At 37.4% G+C, this 19428-nt stretch overlaps 2 protein-coding genes across 2 annotated transcripts; both read left to right on the top strand.

The window, feature by feature from the left end:
• The first annotated feature begins 1493 nt into the window (after window positions 1–1493).
• Window positions 1494–4632, top strand: LOC149844382 (CRIB domain-containing protein RIC6-like). The gene is made up of 4 exons (XM_089997138.1): window positions 1494–1551; window positions 1651–1748; window positions 2342–2429; window positions 4433–4632. Exons 1-4 carry the CDS (start codon window positions 1494–1496, stop codon window positions 4630–4632), a joined length of 444 nt encoding a protein of 147 aa, XP_089853264.1.
• Window positions 4633–11924: 7292 nt separating this feature from the next.
• LOC149844381 (GPN-loop GTPase QQT2-like) lies at window positions 11925–18476 on the top strand. The gene is made up of 7 exons (XM_089994370.1): window positions 11925–12061; window positions 16261–16326; window positions 16501–16636; window positions 16774–17000; window positions 17108–17398; window positions 17734–17939; window positions 18025–18476. The coding sequence occupies exons 2-7, from the start codon at window positions 16297–16299 to the stop codon at window positions 18287–18289; spliced, it is 1155 nt and encodes a 384-aa protein (XP_089850496.1). The 5' UTR covers window positions 11925–12061; window positions 16261–16296; the 3' UTR covers window positions 18290–18476.
• Window positions 18477–19428: the final 952 nt, after the last annotated feature.

Genomic DNA, 19428 nt, shown 5'->3' with positions numbered 1-19428 from the left:
TTTGGGGTTTTGGTAGAAAATCAGATTAACCAAAAATTATCGTACTGTCCTTGCAAAAAATTGCATGTTTTTTTTGAAATACCTAACAATTCTACAAAATCTCCTTCATATCTAAAATTTTGATTTTTGAATTTTTAAAATATTTTACCTCTCCGTAAATACAATAGGACCAAGGCTTCTTTGTTGAGCCCCGTTGCAGAATCAAGAACTCCAAGTAAGCCATTTTTGGTAATGTGAGATAAACGGGAAGCCGGGTAACAGATCCCACAAAGGGTGTTGGCGGGATTTAAGATTAGATTGGATTGGCAATTATTTAGAGGCCCTCGAACTTATCTTGCCATTGATGCAATTTTCGGCAGGATCACAACCCGTTTAGCAAGTGCTCTGGTTAAAATATTAATTGCCTTATGTAAAATGCACAATGCCTTACCGATTTCCAAAAAACAGCCTGGAGGTCTTAAAATATTAATTTAAAGACCCATTTTCGTCTGCTAATCATATTTTGCCAAAAACTTAGTTCATCATGTTAGATGGTAGGGGATGATAAGACTGCAAATCCCCTTATTTGGTTTGTTCGCTTATTGCTTATCCCCCCCCCCCCCCCCCCCCCTTGACTGTAATGAACGCATCCAAATACAAGGTAATGGAATTAAAAACATATACCCTCAAGGATGAAAACAGCCTGGAGGCCTTGACAAAGAAATCATCAAACCAATGGCATCAAAGAAAAGGCTGAAAAGATTTGCTGGCTCAATAGATGACAGCACGACACAACGACCCCGTCTCTCTCTCTCTCTCTCTCTATAGATTTTGGTGATCTGTGTCGCTTGTTTCTTAACAATGAAATGGAAGCTTATCTAATTTAGAAGTTGCTATTTCAAACATTTCAGCCCCGTTTTTTTCCATGCCCTGAGAGCCCCTACCAGAAATAGAGCATCTAGAGAGAGAAAGAGGAGAGAGAAACCAGAGACAGAGCGTTTTGGTCGCTCCCCTGATGATTGCTCGTGGTGGTTATAGCAGAACTCAGTCAAAACCCCATGTGAACGTTGATTTTTCTCATACCAATCCGTTTCAGATACTCTGTTTGATCCTCTCTGCGTGCTCCCTTCCCTCCCTCCATCTCTCTTTTCTGTGACAGAATGATCACCATCTCTGTTTCTTCATAGCATTTCTTTCTTTGGGTGATTTTTGTTTTATCATTCTCTTTATTCTAATCTTCTTCTTTGATTCATAAACATAAGATTCTACTATGTGCAACCATCATCTTTTGAAGATGATTGACAATGGGAGCTTGTTGGAGTAAGTTTGCTTCTTGGGTAGCTTTCAAAGAAGGTATTGCTTGCTTTTTCTTTTTCTTTTTCTTTTTCTTGAATTTTTCATCTGGCATCTTTTTTGTTTGCTTTTTAGAGAAAATGAAGGAATCTTAATGCATGTGTTAATTTTTTCTTTTCCCCTCATGGCCAGCGTTTAGTTGGTTGAAAAGACCTTTAATCATGGGGACCAAGATGAAGGGGTTCTTCAAGGGGTTCAAATACATATCACAAATTTTTGGTATTGTATTTCATTGCCAAGATTGATTCATTGATGGATGTAGTGATGTTAAAGACCTATTGATGGTTTTATGGTTTTACATTGATTTTTTGCCTGCAGATTACAAAGAGCATGAAATGGAAATAGGGTATCCCACAGATGTGAAGCATGTGGCACATATAGGTTTGGATGTCTCATCCATGAATGCTCCTAGTTGGGTATGCAAAAGAAAGAGTTTCATTTTCTTTTACTTTTTTTCTTTAAGGGGATGCTAACAAGAAGGTTTACTAAAAAGATTTATTGACATGTTACCCCATCTTGTATCTGCATAATTAAAGCCTGAAAGGAGTTCAATGGGTTTTGGGTGACCCAGAACTTTGGGGATCGTAATGAGGCCCCTACATTGGCGAAAAAATTATATCTTTGACACACTCCAAATGAGGGCAGTAAAAAGTAAAAACAGATGCTGCAAAAGAATATGTACGTTTCAGATTTCACTGGACATGTTACTAGACATATAGAGCTCCATTCTATTACTATGAACAAGGAACACATGCAAACAATAGAATTGATGTTCTAATTATATTTTTCTGTCAAGTGAAATTGACCAAGTTCATGGAACTCCAGTTAAAGGACTTAGCCATGTCCTTTGCATTATTAGCTTTTAGTTGATGTCCTGACAAATCAACAAAACCCTACAATATGTTCAATAACTGATCAGGGTTCCGTGTAGACATTACCATTGCTGTATCCTCTACATATATTTCTTATAGTTTATTTTGTACTTAATGATTCTTTTTAAACTATGAAGATGAACGGGTTTAAGACGGCCCCTGAATTCTCATCAACATCATTGGCCAACTTTGGACAAAGGGATGTGTCATCTTGGACATCTGATGGTAAGTGAATTGTGTTTTTCTTCCTTAATTACTTTGAGTTGACCTTTGAGTTAAGTTGAAATGTTATATTCACCCAGTAGGCTATAAATTAAAAAATAACATAATGAAAGTTGAGATAAGTAGTCTATCGTTAAAACATATCAGCTGTCACATAGGTGCGGGTGCAGGTGCAGAGGGCGCGACACGATAATTTCAAAAAACTTGAACAGAAATGGACCTCAGTGTGGTTGACTTCAACTGACACAAAGGAACCCATGTCCAAGTGTCACACCCGCATTGGTGTGGTTGTGACACAGGTGCATTAACTTGTTAGAAGAGTCAGTGTTACATAGCATATCAGCTGGGTTGTTTTGCTTGCACAGTAGGCTCTTGCTCGATTTCCAAATTCATGAAGATTTCACTCTTTCTATGGTTAGTGTCAACTGGTAGGAAACATATTCCCAAGGAATGGATGTAATCCTATGTCTCCAAACTCTTGGTAACAAAGACACAATTATGCCTATTACTTGTGGAGTTTAGGTGACTCGAAACTCTGGACAGTGAATAAAGTCAATAAAGTAGATGTGCTCTAGCCTTTCAACCCCAATGTTGTTGAGGAAGAAAAGTCCTTTATTATAGACATGGTCTTTATGACATTTATAATTTACTTTTCATTGGAGGGTACTTGTTGATTAATAGGCTATGTTACCGCGACACAGCACTTAGGGTGTCGTGCCTGTGTCGACACGGGTACTGGTACCTGGACATGGCATTTGTCGTGTCCTATATTATCCTATATTATATTATATTATATATTATATTTTCAATATATAATATATATTTTAAATATGTAATATATATTTTAAATATGTAATATATATTTTAAATATATATTTAGCCCTGTCCCCATACTCACATTTTTTGGAATTGCCATTTCGTACCCTCCGTACCCGTACCCGCACACGTACAGGTGACATAGTTAATAGGATGGTTGCAGTTTAGTTGTGTTTACTATGGATGTAGGAGAAATTGGCGAAGAAACACTTCCAACACCGTAAAAAAGATCAACGTACCACTATACTCTTACTTTCTTTGCAGCACCTACAAAAGGTATTCAATGGTAAACCGTGAGCTGATATACCTCTCTATCCTTCACAACACGTTCTTGAAATGAAAATTTTCTCTATCCTTTGTGCTCCAAAAAAGCTTTTGTCTTGCCATACTACACGTTGAAAAGTCGACAAAGTAGATTCCTTGTAATTGTTATGATCCATTCCATACTCTATGCTTTCGATCAATCAATGTACATGTCAATCTAGCTTTTTAGATAATGAAACTGATTGATGGTGTAGATTAGACATAACTTCAAAAATATAGATTTAGCATCTGAATCATGTATCATCTGAACTGAAGCATATCAAATTCTGAACAGAAGTTACAATCTCGAAACTAGAGTCTAATTTGCCTGTTGTTTATGGACAATCTGCATTGCCTTCTACCACTTAGTAAAACTTGTCCCTCCCCATCCCGAATAACCCCCTCTTTGGTTTTTACGGTTAACCCGCAGATCTTTGTTGCTTTACCTATTCAATTTATATACCCTTTTAAAAAAAGATAAGAAATCATCAATAGATGCAAACACTAAAACGAGTACCGAGTAACATAGTAAATTCAGTTACAACTTTACCTTTTCCACTCAGTTCTACTGATGGAAAGGTACTTTGTGGTGTTATTTGGAATGAATGATGGAAACTGGGAAACAGTAGGTGGAGTTTGGCAATATGGTATTCTTCAAACCTTGGGTATGTAAGGAACTAGGCCAAAGCGTTTGGGGGAATCTAAATTTTCTTTATTTAGTACATATTGTATCATGTGCTTGGCGTGGACTAGGCCAAACAGCAAGTACTATTGTACATAAGAAAGTAGCTGTAGGTTTAAATGAATTTGTTTCTTTTGATTTAAGGAACGCCAAAGATATTATTGTGAGCTAATACTATTGCTAATTTATGGTTGGAAATATGCAGAGTTTCAGCAACCCGCTGAGCTACTTCAACAGGGCCCTGACATGCTTGTTTGCTCCTCTTCATGTGAAATCCCACCAAAGACATCCAGACGCAAGAAGCACAAGGGTTCCTCTGCAACAAGATCTTCTAAACCTCCCAAGCATAAAACCTCAAACGCAGATAAGCCGTTTCAGATGCATGCAGAGCACGATGAAAGCTGAACTGAGTCTACAACCCTCATTACTTGGTGCAAGTTTGTCATGACCAAAACACTCTGTATGCAAAGTGAACGCATTGTTGGACAATCACTGAAGTGCCTTTAGGAATGGTTGAGCACCACCTTTTATGAGAAAGATAAGCATGACTTGGTGTCAATTAAGCAGTGGTGGTGGTTGTTCTTGGATCCCTCACGTGAAGGACAAAAATGGAGGAATTTGAACAGACTACCATATGTAAATTAAATTTATTTTATATCTTTTTGTGAGATGGTGGGGTTTAACTTTAATGCTTTAGGCTTGCCATGTGGTTTTTAGTTTCATTTCAAACATTCTTTATTCCATTTAATCTTCACATTGTGAAAATTTCTACAAATTATTTGAAGGCGTTTGTCTTGATTTACTAAAACTGAATGAAAAATGTGGTGATTGATTATCCTCTTTTCCATATGCTATAAATTGTCTCTACCAGCATCACGGCATGCAATAAGAAGAAAGCACTTCATACACGCCCCTAGCTTCTTAATGGGAAGTTGGGACGGACAGAAGGGATGGCTGTCCTACTTCAAGGCTTGCCAAGTATGCAGTGAGCTTATTACTAGATCTGCATAAGCTTTAGACAGGAATCATACATAAGACATAACTTATAACAATGTTCCAGAAACCAACAATGTTTGGAAAATATCATGACTTAAGTTGGAGCGGTTCCACTCATCATCTCCTATGTCATCCCCCATCTTCATACGCCCCTCTTAAATCTTGCAATGCAAATTGGTTTTTATCAAATTAGGCCTTATAAATGAATTCAGCATGGTCAATTTAATAAGAACTCACCCTTGGGTCATGTTTTCTTTAAAAAAAATATGAATTTTTAAAATACAAAGCTTTATGCTTTGTCAACTGTTGATTTTTGAATCACCAAAAAAACCTGCACACAAGTCAGATTTTAGCGATTTAATTGGTGATCCTTACTAAATAAATGGCGTAGATATGAAGTTTGATTTGATTAAAACAACTTGCATCAATGAAATTCCAAGGAGGGGTATGAAGATAGAGGTGACATGGGGGATGAGTGGAAGCGATTTGCCAAGGAGAGGATGGTGTAAACCTGATGCAACCTCCCACCGAGGTTGCAGGGATCAACTGCGTTATCAACTACTGCTATTATGCTACGCTAGACTACTATGGATGTCTAATAAAACAAATTTCAGTAATTGATAAAAGTATCAATTTTCCATCAACCACCCTTCGATGCATCTACAATGAGCATTTGAAACACACACACACACACACACAAACCTAATCCTATTACGGATGCAAGATAGATCCGATAACTAACTATAATAAAAAATCCAATTGAATGCTAAATATCCAATTAAATCTAATTTTAAAAAGAACAAAAAAGTTCAAATGAATCCAAACAGATCCTAGACCCAAACATATCTCACTCATGTCCTACATCAAAACTTAAGACACATAGAACACGTTTGGAAGCAGAAAAAAGTCCCAGTGGGGAAGAAAATTTCGCCTATAAGAATGTTCTTTTATGAAAATTTCTCTCTTGTTTGTGTATTATGAGAAAACTGAGTTGAAAAAATGCTAGTGTTTTAACGAGAAAGTTGGAAAATGTCGGTGTTTTGATCAGGGTGGGAGCTGCCCTCCAATTATGGGAAAAATTATGGAGAAAAACTTTTTTGTCAAAATCTACACAAAATAGAAATTTTTTCCTTTCAAAAAACTTTTTATTGTTTAGCATGAATGAAAAGTCGTCACTTGTCTTTTCCAACTTGCTGACTGTTTTGCGTATCGGCCTGTATCGGCAGAATTTCGATACATTGCAGGCCTGAATCAGTTATTTTTTTAATAAATATAAAAAATACCAAAAAATATTTTTAATGTTATTTTAATATAATACATGTTACGTTGTGATTGATACATAATGATTTTTTATTATTTGTGGGCCGATACAGAACGATACAGCTGAATCGGTGGCCCAACGATTCCGATACTGACAACATTGATTTTCCGGCTTCCAGACGTGCCATAGTGTGGCAAGCAGGAAGAAGAGCGTCACCCTTTGTTGACACCATTGTTCAATGTCCATCAGTGGGCAGGGACAGATGGATCCCCGGAAGTTTTGGAGGGAGGACCAGGTGCAATGTGATTGCACACTTTCAGTGTGCCGCTGCACCTGATAGCCCTCCATCAGTTTTTTGGCCTCACAACTGACAGGCTTTATCCCCCAAGATGGAGGGTGATCAAGTGCAGCAGCACAATAAAAGTGTGCAATCACATTGCACCTGATCTTTTTTTGAAGTTTTGGTACAGATGTTAGTGTTAGACCCAGATCTGGTATAAATTTCACAAACCATACCAAGCTCCATATACTAACTGATTTTTTTGGGTTCGACCTGGATTCTAAACAGGGCTCTTTCTTTCTTTCACAAAACACTGATCCTATCAAGTTCGATATGGGTCAGATCCTGGTAACCTAACCCATTCGCAATGAAATTAATGAGTGCATTCTCGTTCTCTTTCATTTTGTCATTTTCTTGTCAATAGAGGTAGCATTTTTCTCTTTATAGTTCACACTTTTTTTTTTTTTGATTTATTACGCGAAGAAACTGCTCTTAAGATGGGAGACTTAGTCCTGTGGGCTCGCTTACCCCTCGCCCTCAAGGAGTTGCCTTGCTTCGGCTGGTGCAAGAGAGTGACGCCCATAATATTTGAACTTAAACCGCCCGCCCGGCAGCCTAGGCCCCATCGGGTTAGACGAGGCCCCTTGGGGCTAATTTATTTGTTTATGTGGTATTAGTTGTTATTATTTCTTGTTTTATGGTTAAATGGTCATCATTTAATTATTAAATTATAGTCATTGCTTGTAATTATTTTTAATTTTTTATTTAATATTTAATTGTTTATACTCCGCCTGTGTAGTTATACACGGCCGGTCCCAAGCCCGGATAAAGAAGGAGGGTTGCGGTAGGCCTGTGACAGCCAACATAAAAACTTTGTCATATCCTATAAAAATGAACCAATATGAGAATTTCGTTGGGGCGTTCCCTACTGAGCGACGCGCTGTACTCTCTAGGCCCGGAGGCAGTGATAAATGTGCAAGGGTTGCTAGGTCGTCGCCCAGAAGCGACGCGTCACACCGGCGCCCGGGTGTGGTGTCAAATAGGCAAGGGTTCCCTCACTTTGTTGGACGGGTGGGGGTAAAGAAGTTAGTCCAAGACCATAAAATTAGGTTAGCCACTTGGAACATAGGGTCTTTAACTGGTAAATTGGTAGAGTTAGTAGATGTTATGTGTAGGAGAAAGATTGATATTTTATGTCTTCAAGAGACCAAATGGGTAGGTGAGAAAGCTAAAGTGATAGAACCTTGGGGATATAAGATTTGGTATACAGGAATAAATAGGAATAGGAATGGAGTAGGGATTGTTATGAGTCGTCAGTTTATAGATAATGTAGTTGAGGTCCGTAGGAAGGGTGATAGAATTTTACTTATTAAATTAGTATTAGGTACGGATATTATTAATATTATTAGTGTTTATGCACCTCAAGTAGGTTTAGATGATTCCATTAAGCATCAATTTTGGGAAGATTTAGATGGAGTAGTACAAGAGACATCTTATGGAGAAAAGCTTTTCATCGGCGGTGACCTTAATGGACATGTAGGCATTAGTAGGGATGGATTTGAGAATATCCATGGAGGCTATGGTATAGGAGAAAGAAATGAAAGTGGAGAAAGGATTTTAGAATTTTGTTTGTCCTATGATATGATCTTAGCAAACACTTGGTTTAGGAAGAGGGAGTCTCACCTAGTAACATTTAAAAGTGGGGTTAATACGAGTCAGATAGATTTTTTCCTACTTAGAAAGAGAGATAGGGGTTGTTGCATCGATTGTAAGGTTATACCAGGAGAAAGTGTAGCTACACAACATAGAGTCTTAATTTTAGATCTTAGAATTAGACAATGCCGCAAAAGGGATAGACATAGGATAGATCCTAGAATTAAGTGGTGGGCACTGAAAGGAGCTAAACAAGGAATGTTTGTAGAGCAGGTAGTTAAGGAAGTTGATTGGTGTCTCGAGGAGGATTCAGAATCAATGTGGAATAAGATAGCGGGTGGTATGAGAAAAGTAGCTAAGGAGGTATTGGGTGAGTCTAAAGGCGGTGCACCACTAGGTAAGGATACATCATGGTGGAACGAGGATGTCAAATTAGCTATTAAGGTTAAAAGAGAGTGTTATAGAAATCTAAGTAAGAGTCGTGATAATGAGAATTTGGAGAAGTATATGATAGCAAAGAAGGAAGCTAAAAAAGTTGTTCGAAACGCGAGGGCTAAGGTATATAAGGAGGTTTATGACAAGTTGGATACCAAAGAAGGCGAGAAGGATATTTATAGGCTTGCAAAGATGAGAGATAGGAAATCGAAGGATTTGGGTATGGTTAGATGTATCAAAGATGAAACGCAAAGGGTTTTAGTCAAAGATGAGGAGATTAAGGAGAGATGGAAAGATTATTTTGATAAGCTATTTAATGATAGTCATGCTCAAGATCTTGGAGACTTCTCCATTCCTTTTCATGAGATAAATCGTGACTTCATGCGCAAGATTCAAAAGAAAGAAATTGCAGAGGCTTTGAAGAAAATGAAATCAAGAAGGGCAATTGGCCCAGATGGTATACCTATCGAGGCTTGAAAATGCTTGGGAGAGAAAGGTTTAGAATGGTTGACAAATCTTTTTAACTTGATTTGGCGAACAAATAAGATGCCTAATGAGTGGATGAAGAGTACTTTGGTGCCTTTATATAAGAATAAGGGTGATATACAAGATTGCACAAACTATCGTGGTATAAAACTCATGAGTCATACTATGAAACTTTGGGAAAGGGTGATTGAGTCTAGGTTGAGGAAGGTTGTCATGATATCGGAGAATCAATTTGGTTTTATGCCTGAAAGATCAACTATGGAAGCTATACATCTTCTTAGACAACTTATTGAAAGATATAGAGAGAGGAACAAAGATTTGCATATGGTTTTTATTGATTTAGAGAAGGCATACGATAGAGTACCTAGGGACGTTCTCTGGTGGACAATGATGAAGAAAGGTGTTTCTCTCAAGTACATTAGTATAATTAAAGATATGTATGAAGGAGTAGTAACCAATGTCCGCACTTGTGGAGGGGTGACAACCAATTTCCCGATAACGGTTGGGTTACATCAAGGATCTGCTTTAAGCCCTTTCCTATTTGCAATAGTGATGGATGAGCTTACGAGATCAATTCAAGAAAATGTACCGTGGTGTATGTTGTTTGCTGATGATATTGTTTTGATTGATGAGTCTAGAGCTGGGGTTAATGCTAAGTTAGAATTATGGAGACAAACATTGGAAGCTAGAGGTTTTAAGTTGAGTAAGAGTAAGACTGAATATATGGAATGTCGGTTTAGTAAGCAACGAAGTAGTGATGGGAGTGTAGTGAAGCTTGGTGAGCAAGATATACCGGTGAATGATTATTTCAAATATTTGGGATCCATCATTCAAAAGTATGGAGAAATTGATGGAGATGTAAATCATAGGATAAAGGTTGGGTGGATGAAATGGAAAAGTGCTACTGGAGTGTTGTGTGATCATAGAATGCCATTGCGGTTGAAGGGAAAGTTTTATAGGACGACTATTAGACCCACTTTACTATATGGTACGGAATGTTGGGCTGCCAAGAGACATCATATTCAAAAAATGAGTGTAGCTGATATGCGGATGCTTAGATGGATGTGTGGAAATACAATAAAAGATAAGATTCGGAACGAAGAGATACGTAAGAAGGTAGGTGTTGCACCCATTGAAAATAAGATGCGAGAGAATCGTTTACGGTGGTTTGGACATATTCGGCGAAGGCCTAATGATGCTCCAGTTAGAAGGTTGGAGAAATGGGAAAATATATTAGTTAAAAGAGGTCGGGGTAGGCCTAGGAAGACTTGGATGGAGATGATAGGAAAGGATATGAATGCTTTGAACCTCACCGAGGACATGGCGTTGGATAGAAATGATTGGAGGAAAAGGATTCATGTGGAAGACCCAAAATGAATTTCTTTTTTGGTTCATATCGCTGACCCCAATTGTTTTGGGATGAAGGCGTAGTTGTTGTTGTTGTTGTTGTTGTATTTAATTGTTTATTATTGATTCTTAAGTAAGGCATTGTTTATTGTTATCTTTTATTTGGCAAAAGTTTTTATTTTTTGTGAAGCTTACTCTTTTAGATCTCACTAAACATTGTTCCTTAGATACCGTTTGAATGACACCAAAAACCAGGGTTCTTGGTGTAAGCCCATTTTTAGGCTCAAAACCAGGTTTTGGTGTTATTTGGGTGACACCTAAACCTGATTTTGAAATCAAGTTTTTGTAAAAAAAACTAGGAAAATATTTCTTTTTTTTATTTTTATTTCATTGTCATTTGACCATTTTCCGACAACCCACCAGTTGGAAAATGGCTGGGATGGTGTCATTCAAGGTGGGCGACACCATTCTAGTCAATTCCAACCGATGGTTTGTGAGATTTTTAATTTTTTTCTTTTTCTAGATTTTTGACATCCCTGCATCAGTCGAGAAATGACTGAGATGCGGCCGCCCTTGCCGGGCGATGCCATCCTGGCCGAAAAATGGCTAGTCTTTTTTTTTTATTATTATTATTTTTAGGTTTTTGGTCACCCAAACTGACAAGTTAAAAAACCTGGTTTTTGGCAAACTCAAACCCTGGTTTTCTAGTAACCATGTCAACCAAATGACCCCTTGGTCTTGAAAGGATGTCATTTTTTGTGTAAAAAAATGCACACTAGACCCACTCATTTGGTAGGCGCAACTTGTGTATGTCACCAAAGTTGACAGAAAGTCACAAGTTCAAAACCAACGGGTGGCATCTTTTGCCGCAAGGTCTAAGCTGGGCAAGGGGACCTCAAGGGTTTTATCAACCAAAGGCCAACCGATGTGAGGTCGGTCATTTGAGGGGTGTTTTTCCCTTGGACTGTCCATGGAAAAAAAGCGCAGTAGGTCAGATTTTTGCATATGACCTAGACTGGGCTCTAACTTCTAAGTTAGTGTGACAAATATCGCCAGAAATCCAGGAAACGATAAAAACTTCATTATTTTTGCGAGATCGCGAAGTTATCTTTTGTGACTATTTATCTCCAAAATATCGCAGTATTTTTAATTTATCTCGAAATTAACTTTTGCTTTTTACTTTGTTTCATTTGTTTGGGGTTTTTTTTAACAAGACACCCAGCCCCCCCCCCCCCCCCCCCCTGCCCGACTGTACCTATTCCCTTCTCCTTTCCGTGCCTCTTAACGACGTAACCCTAGCTGCTGGCGGTGAGGTTTTCCGGTGTAGCGTGGCTGCGTGAGGCGTCGGAGGGTGGCAGCGGTGCGGTAGCTGACCGGTAAGTCCCAACTCTCTTCTCTCTATCTCTCTGTTATTACTGCCATTGTTTCGGTGAAGAACCACCAGAAACAAAGCCTTATCTCATTTAAGTTGTTGGTTACTACGAGAGTGATGGGGCCTTCGTCCTTTATGGATTTTCAGTTCATGACTAGTTTTAGTTTTGCCTAGAAGGATATGATAGGAACGAAAACATTGGTGATTTTCTTACTATTGTTAGGGGATGTTTTCTTTTCCAGAAAAAATGGGATGATTTGGGTGATAGTATTATGCAGAAAAACGATTTTTTGATGCACCTACTTGTCTACAAAAACAAGATGAGTTGTGAAAATTTGCATAACATGAAGAAGAGTTATGACAGGTTTTGGGTAAATATATGTGGCTCTTTCCATGCCAGTTTCAACCGTGGTTTGCAATTTGAAAAGACTCAACCACTTCAAAAGTTTTGTGGAAGACTTGCATGAATGGGACAGGATGTTAATCACTCTCTCTCCCTCTAGCGTAAGTGGGGCTTTCAAAATTGTGAATGGTTGCTTCCTATTTTGCTTCTAATTTGTGTGGGTTTTGGTCTAAGATTTTGGTCATTTCTTTTCATCGTTTTTCCTTTTTTTCTTGTTGAAATGATACTTCTTCATGCCATGATGTACTGCTTGTTGATCGGATTATCACCTATCTGTAATTACATTGAAACTCCTACGAAGAAGCATCTTTACCCAATGTCATTTTGTTGGCATGCTGCAAGTATACTCGCATCTTTGCCCCCTATCATTTTGATGGTTGATGGTTAATACTGGATACTTCTTAGATATGATATTGGAATTGAAAATATATTTTATTTTTTCTTTACATGTAAAATTTAATTGTGTAATCAATTTGTTTTCATTTTATTTTTTATTTTTTATTTTTTATTTTTGTTTTTTTAGAAGTTATTTATTTTCCCGAGATTTTGCTGATAAAAACTCAAATGTTTTTCCTGAAAATCTCACAAGAAATTCATAGTCGAGAAATTGCTGTTTTAAACTTTTGTCACTGTGGTTCTAACCACCAAGCGGGTCTACGTAGTAACCGTGTGGGGCCTGGTGGATCCAAAGTCCTTCGGCACCAAGACCTATCAACCAGTGAACGATCTGGGTCAAACCCATTTTGCATGAGCCATTTTGTATTCAAACTACAAGTTCTAGTGGGATCGAAAAATATGTATGGATCTGGTCTCGGATCGAACATTTAATTTGAAGTTTTAGAGGGATACGGGTAGGGGCCGGTTCATAAACCTGAATTTTGGGTCCTACCTATACCCGATGAAATATTAAATGGTAATTTCCCTAAAATTGGAGCTGAGGCAGCAACTTGGTTTACTTATAATAATTTTCGGGCTCCCCCAAAGCCCTAGCCTCAAACACCACTGCTCCTGCGCTCCCACTGTCTCCGGCGATTCCATAAGACTTCTCCCCTCATTTTAGGATGGTGTTTACTTTTTCTCATGCTGAGAGAGAGAGTTTATTCTCACCATCTACAACTCTTCCTCTTGATTTCAAGAGTAGCATTGTGCGTTGATAGTGGTTAACCTTGAGAGCTAGGCTCTTCTAGTAGATTTTGTTGGAATTTGAATTACATGACTCAATGACAATGTAGATGACACTCTACTTGCCACATTTTTAATCACTTAAACAAGTTATCTAACAATCTTTCCTTCTTCCCAAGAGAGGTCATCTCATATGTCTTGACCCTTAAAGTGTATGGTAGACAAGATGGTTGTTTGTTGTCTGAAATCATTGGCACTAGTATTTTTCATGTGAAACCTATGTAGTCAAAAGCCTCGACTAGGCACCGACTAGTCTGCCTAGTCGGTCTAGGCTCAAGTAAAATGCTTAGGTTTTGCAATTCCTAGGTGGGTACCTTAAAATGTACTAATTTTGCCGACTAGGCACCAGTTTAGTCATTTATTATTCTTATTTATATTTTGTTATTTTTTGTATACTATAATTATATATATGTCCGTGTGTTTATGTGATTTGTTATGTGAAATCATGAAAACATGCTTAGTTATTATTATTTATTTATATATGTGTGTGTACTACTTTGCTTTTGGGATTTTTTCTGTGAAACATTGAAAGCATGCACAATTAATTTTAATTGATTATGTTTATATATATATATATATATATATATATATGTGTGTGTGTGTGTGTGTGTGTGTGTGTGTGTGTGTGTGTGTTTGTGTGTGTGTTACTTTGTTTCTGATGATTTTTTCTATAAAAGCCTGAAAGCATGTTTAGTATTATGAATTATGTAATATGTTATTTATATATGTATGTGTTATTGTGCTTCTGTGAAAGGTTGAAAGCATATTTTGTTGATTATACTGAATATGGTATGAATAATTGAAATATATATATATATATATGTTTGTGTATGTATACAATTATATATATGTATATTAATATATTTTGTGAAAGCATGTGTAATTTTGTACTTGTGTAATGAAAACATCTTATTAGTAAAGAATTAAACATGTTTTTATTATATATTTTTCGTACTATTTTATATTTTAATTGGGGTACCGACTAGTCTCACCTAGTCCTCGACTAGTCTTTTTAGGGGTCTACCGACTAGGCACCGCCTAGCGCTTTTGACTGCTAGAGTGAAACAAGTACTAAAATAGTGTTCATTGGTGATGTGTGTTATAAGTTTGCCTACTTGGTCTGACCATCGTGAATACTGAGAAATAACCCAAATAATTTTGTACTAATTTCATAAAGGAATATGTTTGTAAAGTGAAATTTTGTTAGAAAACATATTTCATAAAGTCAAATATGTTTGACATAATTATTGATCATGCAACTGTAACTAAGGTTACCGATTGATTTCCTTGTTTAGTTTAGTGGTTCATAGGTTGCATCTTTACAATCATTTTTACTTCCATGCAAATGGTTTGACGAACATATGTGGTTTACATCCCTAAAGTGTGTGTTTTATGCATTATGATTGTGTATTAGGTTGATCCAGAGTTACTGAAAGCTTCTTAGATAGGTGGAAAGCCCGCTTCCCTGAAACTTGTTTTGGAAGTGCGATACTCCTCCCTTTCGAAACTTGATGAGAATCTCAATTCTCCCACATTTCTTTTATGCTTTTCACACGCTTTATCTATTCTTCTTATATGTTCTCTCACTCTATTTTTCATGTTTTTATGTGTTTCTTCTTATGCTTTTCACTCACTTCTATGTGCAGAGTCATCATTTTTAAAGTTTGTTAAAAATTTAATTCTTACACTAAAGATCATAAAACTGTTTTTATTTGTGTTCCATTTCGATTTTCATTCAATTCTTATATTGTTTTTTTATTCCTCGCTTCCCACTTCCTATACATTTTAAAATGCATCGCTTCTGGCTTCCCTTATCGTTTTCCACTTTCCGTTTCCGCTTCCTAGTTTGACAACCTTTGACCTTGTACTTATGGAAGCCGTTATACATTTGTGCAAGTCTTTTTTGTTTTTGGATAATTTTGTACAAGTCTTAATAACTGAAAATATGTTGTGTTATCTTCTCTTCTTTCATTTGATTTATTATATTAGGGCATGTCTGTTACACACCACTCCAGACAGCGGAAAAGTTGTGTCACAAAAATACCCGTACCATCATTTCACCGGTCCACTTTCACTCGTTTTGGGCTGAAACAAATATTCCCTTAAGGCATTTTCAAACACAATTTAGCTTGGAACTACATTTTCTCATTATTTTAGGCATAGTCTCAAATATCGGTCTCGGCTATATCTCGGCAAGGCAATTTCTCACGTTATTGTAGGTTTAGTTGATAAATCTTGGGAAAATTGCAGGAAAAACTTGCTGCTTAAATTTTAAAAACTATAGAAATAGTATAAATTAAGTAAGAAAAATAACATTAGATAATAAAGTACACATATAATAAAAGAAATAAGTAAAAAATGTAATGCAAGAAGAAAATTGTAGTTAAAATATAGAAAATAAGTAAAAAAGTAAAATGTAACTCATAATATCGTGATAATATTGCAATAATATTATGATATATATACATTTCTGATATTTTGCCTTTAATATTTTTTTATGAATTTACAGCTATGTTATTGCTATATTTTCAAAATGTCACCTATATCTATGACTATGATTTTAGGATAGCTTCTTCACTTGATTTTGCATATCAACATTATTTTACTTCCATTTACAGGAATAACCGGAGGTGCCAAATATTTAGAAGGATCAAATGGAGATGGAAAATCCACCAAATGATGGGGTAGAAGCCTAAAACACTTCATCTTTTGATTTGTATAGAGTCTAGTAGAAGCCTAAAACACTTCATCTTTTGATTTGTATAGAGTCTATAGACCATCATTTTTGTTTTACATCTTCCTTACATGATATGTATATGGAAGTCTGATTTTTGTTGGCTTTTTATTGTTATCTGAAGGCCAAACCTGCTGATGAGGACATTGCACACTCAATAGGAAAGTTGCATATTGGGGAGACATCATCTGCCGGAGCTGGAACTTCATCAATTAACTTCAAGAGAAAACCCGTTATTATTATAGTTATTGGGATGGCAGGTATAGTTCCTGACAGAATGTGTTCCATGATTTTTTCTTGCTTAATTGTTTTTCGTGAATATGAAGTTTTGGCAGAGATATCAATTAGCTTTCCAGATGATGGTAATACAGGCAATACTGTCTCTGTACTCATTCAGGAAGTGGAAAAACCACTCTGTTGCATCGCTTGGTTGGACATACCCATGCATCAAATATCCGGGGATATGTCTTAAATCTTGATCCAGCAGTCATGTCCCTTCCATTTGGTGCTAATATTGATATACGAGACACCGTTAAATATAAAGAAGTAATGAAGGAGTTCAATCTTGGGCCAAATGGTGGTATTCTTACCTCACTAAATCTGTTTTCCACAAAGTTTGATGAGGTATCAACTTAAATGACCTATATTTTGCTGGTTACCTGTTGTTTTCTCAGCCATGTTTATTTACATCTTTCAGATGCATATTTATGCTTTATTGGATTATGTAATAGGTGATATCAGTTATTGAGAAGCGAGCGGATCAATTGGATTATGTTCTTGTTGACACTCCTGGTCAGATTGAAATATTCACTTGGTCAGCTTCAGGGGCCATAATTACTGAAGCTTTTGCATCAACGTTTCCTACGGTGATTGCATATGTCATTGACACTCCTCGCTCAACAAATCCTGTGACTTTCATGAGCAACATGCTCTATGCTTGCAGCATTGTCTACAAAACACGTTTGCCGTTTGTGTTAACATTTAACAAAATCGATGTGGCTCGACATGAGTTTGCTTTGGAGGTACTTGTACTTCTAGTTTGGTGGCTTTTAAGATGTGCTAGGGATGCAAACAGGTCGGGTTTCGGATCCCAAAATACATTGGGGAGTCGGGTCTGTTCGGATGTGGGACAGCCAAATTTTGCAAATTCTTCTTCCTGGATCCAACCCATTTGCAACCCTAGGATGTATCATGATCTTATGTGTCCCTGTGTAGAAATTTCCTAGTTTTATTCTTCAAAGAATGCTGCAGTTTTTTGCACTTGGTAGCTTCTGGTTTTTTGAAATGGCATAACCGTGTAACGAGAGTGCTAACTTTTTTTCTTTCTTCTGACATTGTCAATGTTGTCACCATTCAGTGGATGCAAGATTTTGACGTATTTCATGCTGCACTAGAGTCCGATTCGTCTTATACATCAACTTTGAGTAGAAGCCTTTCTCTGGTGCTCGATGAGTTCTACAGAAACCTCAAGTCTGTGGGAGTGTCAGCACGAGATGGTGAAGGAGTTGACAAATTCTTCAAGGCCATAGAAGCTAGTGCAGAGGAGTACATGGAGAGCTACAAGTACAAATCTGTGATGTTTCTTCTGTCAAATTAGTGTGCCTGCATTTAGGATATCCTCTGATTGGCAAGTGATTTTCTTTTGCAGGGTTGATCTTGATAAGAGACGAGCTGAGAAGCAGCGGTTGGAGGAAGAGCGTCAACGTGCAAACATGGAGAGGTTGAGGAAGGACATGGAGAAGACAGGAGGTGAGACTGTGGTCTTAAGCACTGGTTTGAAGAAGAAAGAAGAGGAAGAGGAAGAGGAAGTTGAAGAGGAAGATGGGGAGGAAGAGGAAGATTTTGAGATTATCTCCGACATGGAAGAGGAAGATGATGGCGAAGATGAGGAGGTTGCAAGATTCTCGTTTTGAACCCCTCTCCCTTTTGTGGATAATTTTGCTTTTGACTTTCATTGATCATGTATTCTGTAGAGTGGAACTTCATAGAGTAGGAAACATGGGAAGAGAAATTAGAGAAAAACATGGATCAATATACTGTTCAAATTTGTAATCAACTTGTTTTGTCAAGTTTTCTGAAAGGTAGTGGCATGGTGACAGTGAACCCATCATTTATTGATTGTTTTTAAATGCTCAAGTAGATAGGATGCCTTTGGAGTTTGAAATATAGGCGATGACAATTCCCATAGAAGCAGTGAAAATTCAGGGGTGTTTTTACCCCATATGTTTTGAAAAATAGACTCGTGTTTTTCAGTAACTTCTTGGGACCATTTTGTTGAAATATATCTTGGGCGTTAGCTATTGTTTGATTGTGTTACCACTAATGTACAATGATGAAAACATCTTTTTCATGACAAAGGCAAAGTCAAAGTCAAAGTCATGAGGTTTTCTGTGAAAACAAGTCTATAACTGTTTATGATTCCTACATACCCACCTTTAGAAAATTTGCTTGAACTATCAAGTTTACTCTCTGACTAGTCGGATTCGGTTGCCAAATCGAAAAAGTAAAAATGCTAAAATAGCATCAACCAGTCTGATGAAAAACTCTTCTTTTTTTTATTGGCAGGCTGGTGTTAGTCTGATCCCGACCAGATTGCATGATCATTAATGTTACATATCGCTGGTGTTTGTAAACCATTCGGGATGTCTTTCCAAATTCTGTTTCCTTTCAAGAAATTTTACAATAGGTAACCCAGAAAGCGGGCTGCTAGCTAAAATGTAATTGGTCCAACACGTTATGCAGCAATAGGGTGGTCTCCACAGGCTCACCTGATGCACTTTCGCAGTGTTCAGATAGAGCTATTTCAACCAATATGCACATTTTAGAGAAGTCAAAAAATGTCCCCCAAAGGGGTTTGGCGTAGTGAGATGGGACCTAGGCCACTAGGCAGCTGGTCTAGGTTCAAATCCGGTGGGCGTCATCCCTTGCGCAAGTCGAAACGTGGCGACTCCCTGGGGTCAAGGGGTAAAGCTCACGGAGTTTTATGCTGCCAGGTCAGCGACCGTAAGTACAGCAGGCAGAGCCGGTGCAGCTAGGGCTCTGATCCTGGGGG

The sequence above is a fragment of the Nuphar pumila genome, chromosome 2, assembly GCF_984573655.1.
Source record: "Nuphar pumila chromosome 2, dmNupPumi1.hap1.1, whole genome shotgun sequence".
Lineage (NCBI taxonomy): Eukaryota > Viridiplantae > Streptophyta > Magnoliopsida > Nymphaeales > Nymphaeaceae > Nuphar > Nuphar pumila.
Note: the sequence above shows the minus strand (reverse complement) of the source record. Positions and strands in the feature narration are given on the sequence as shown.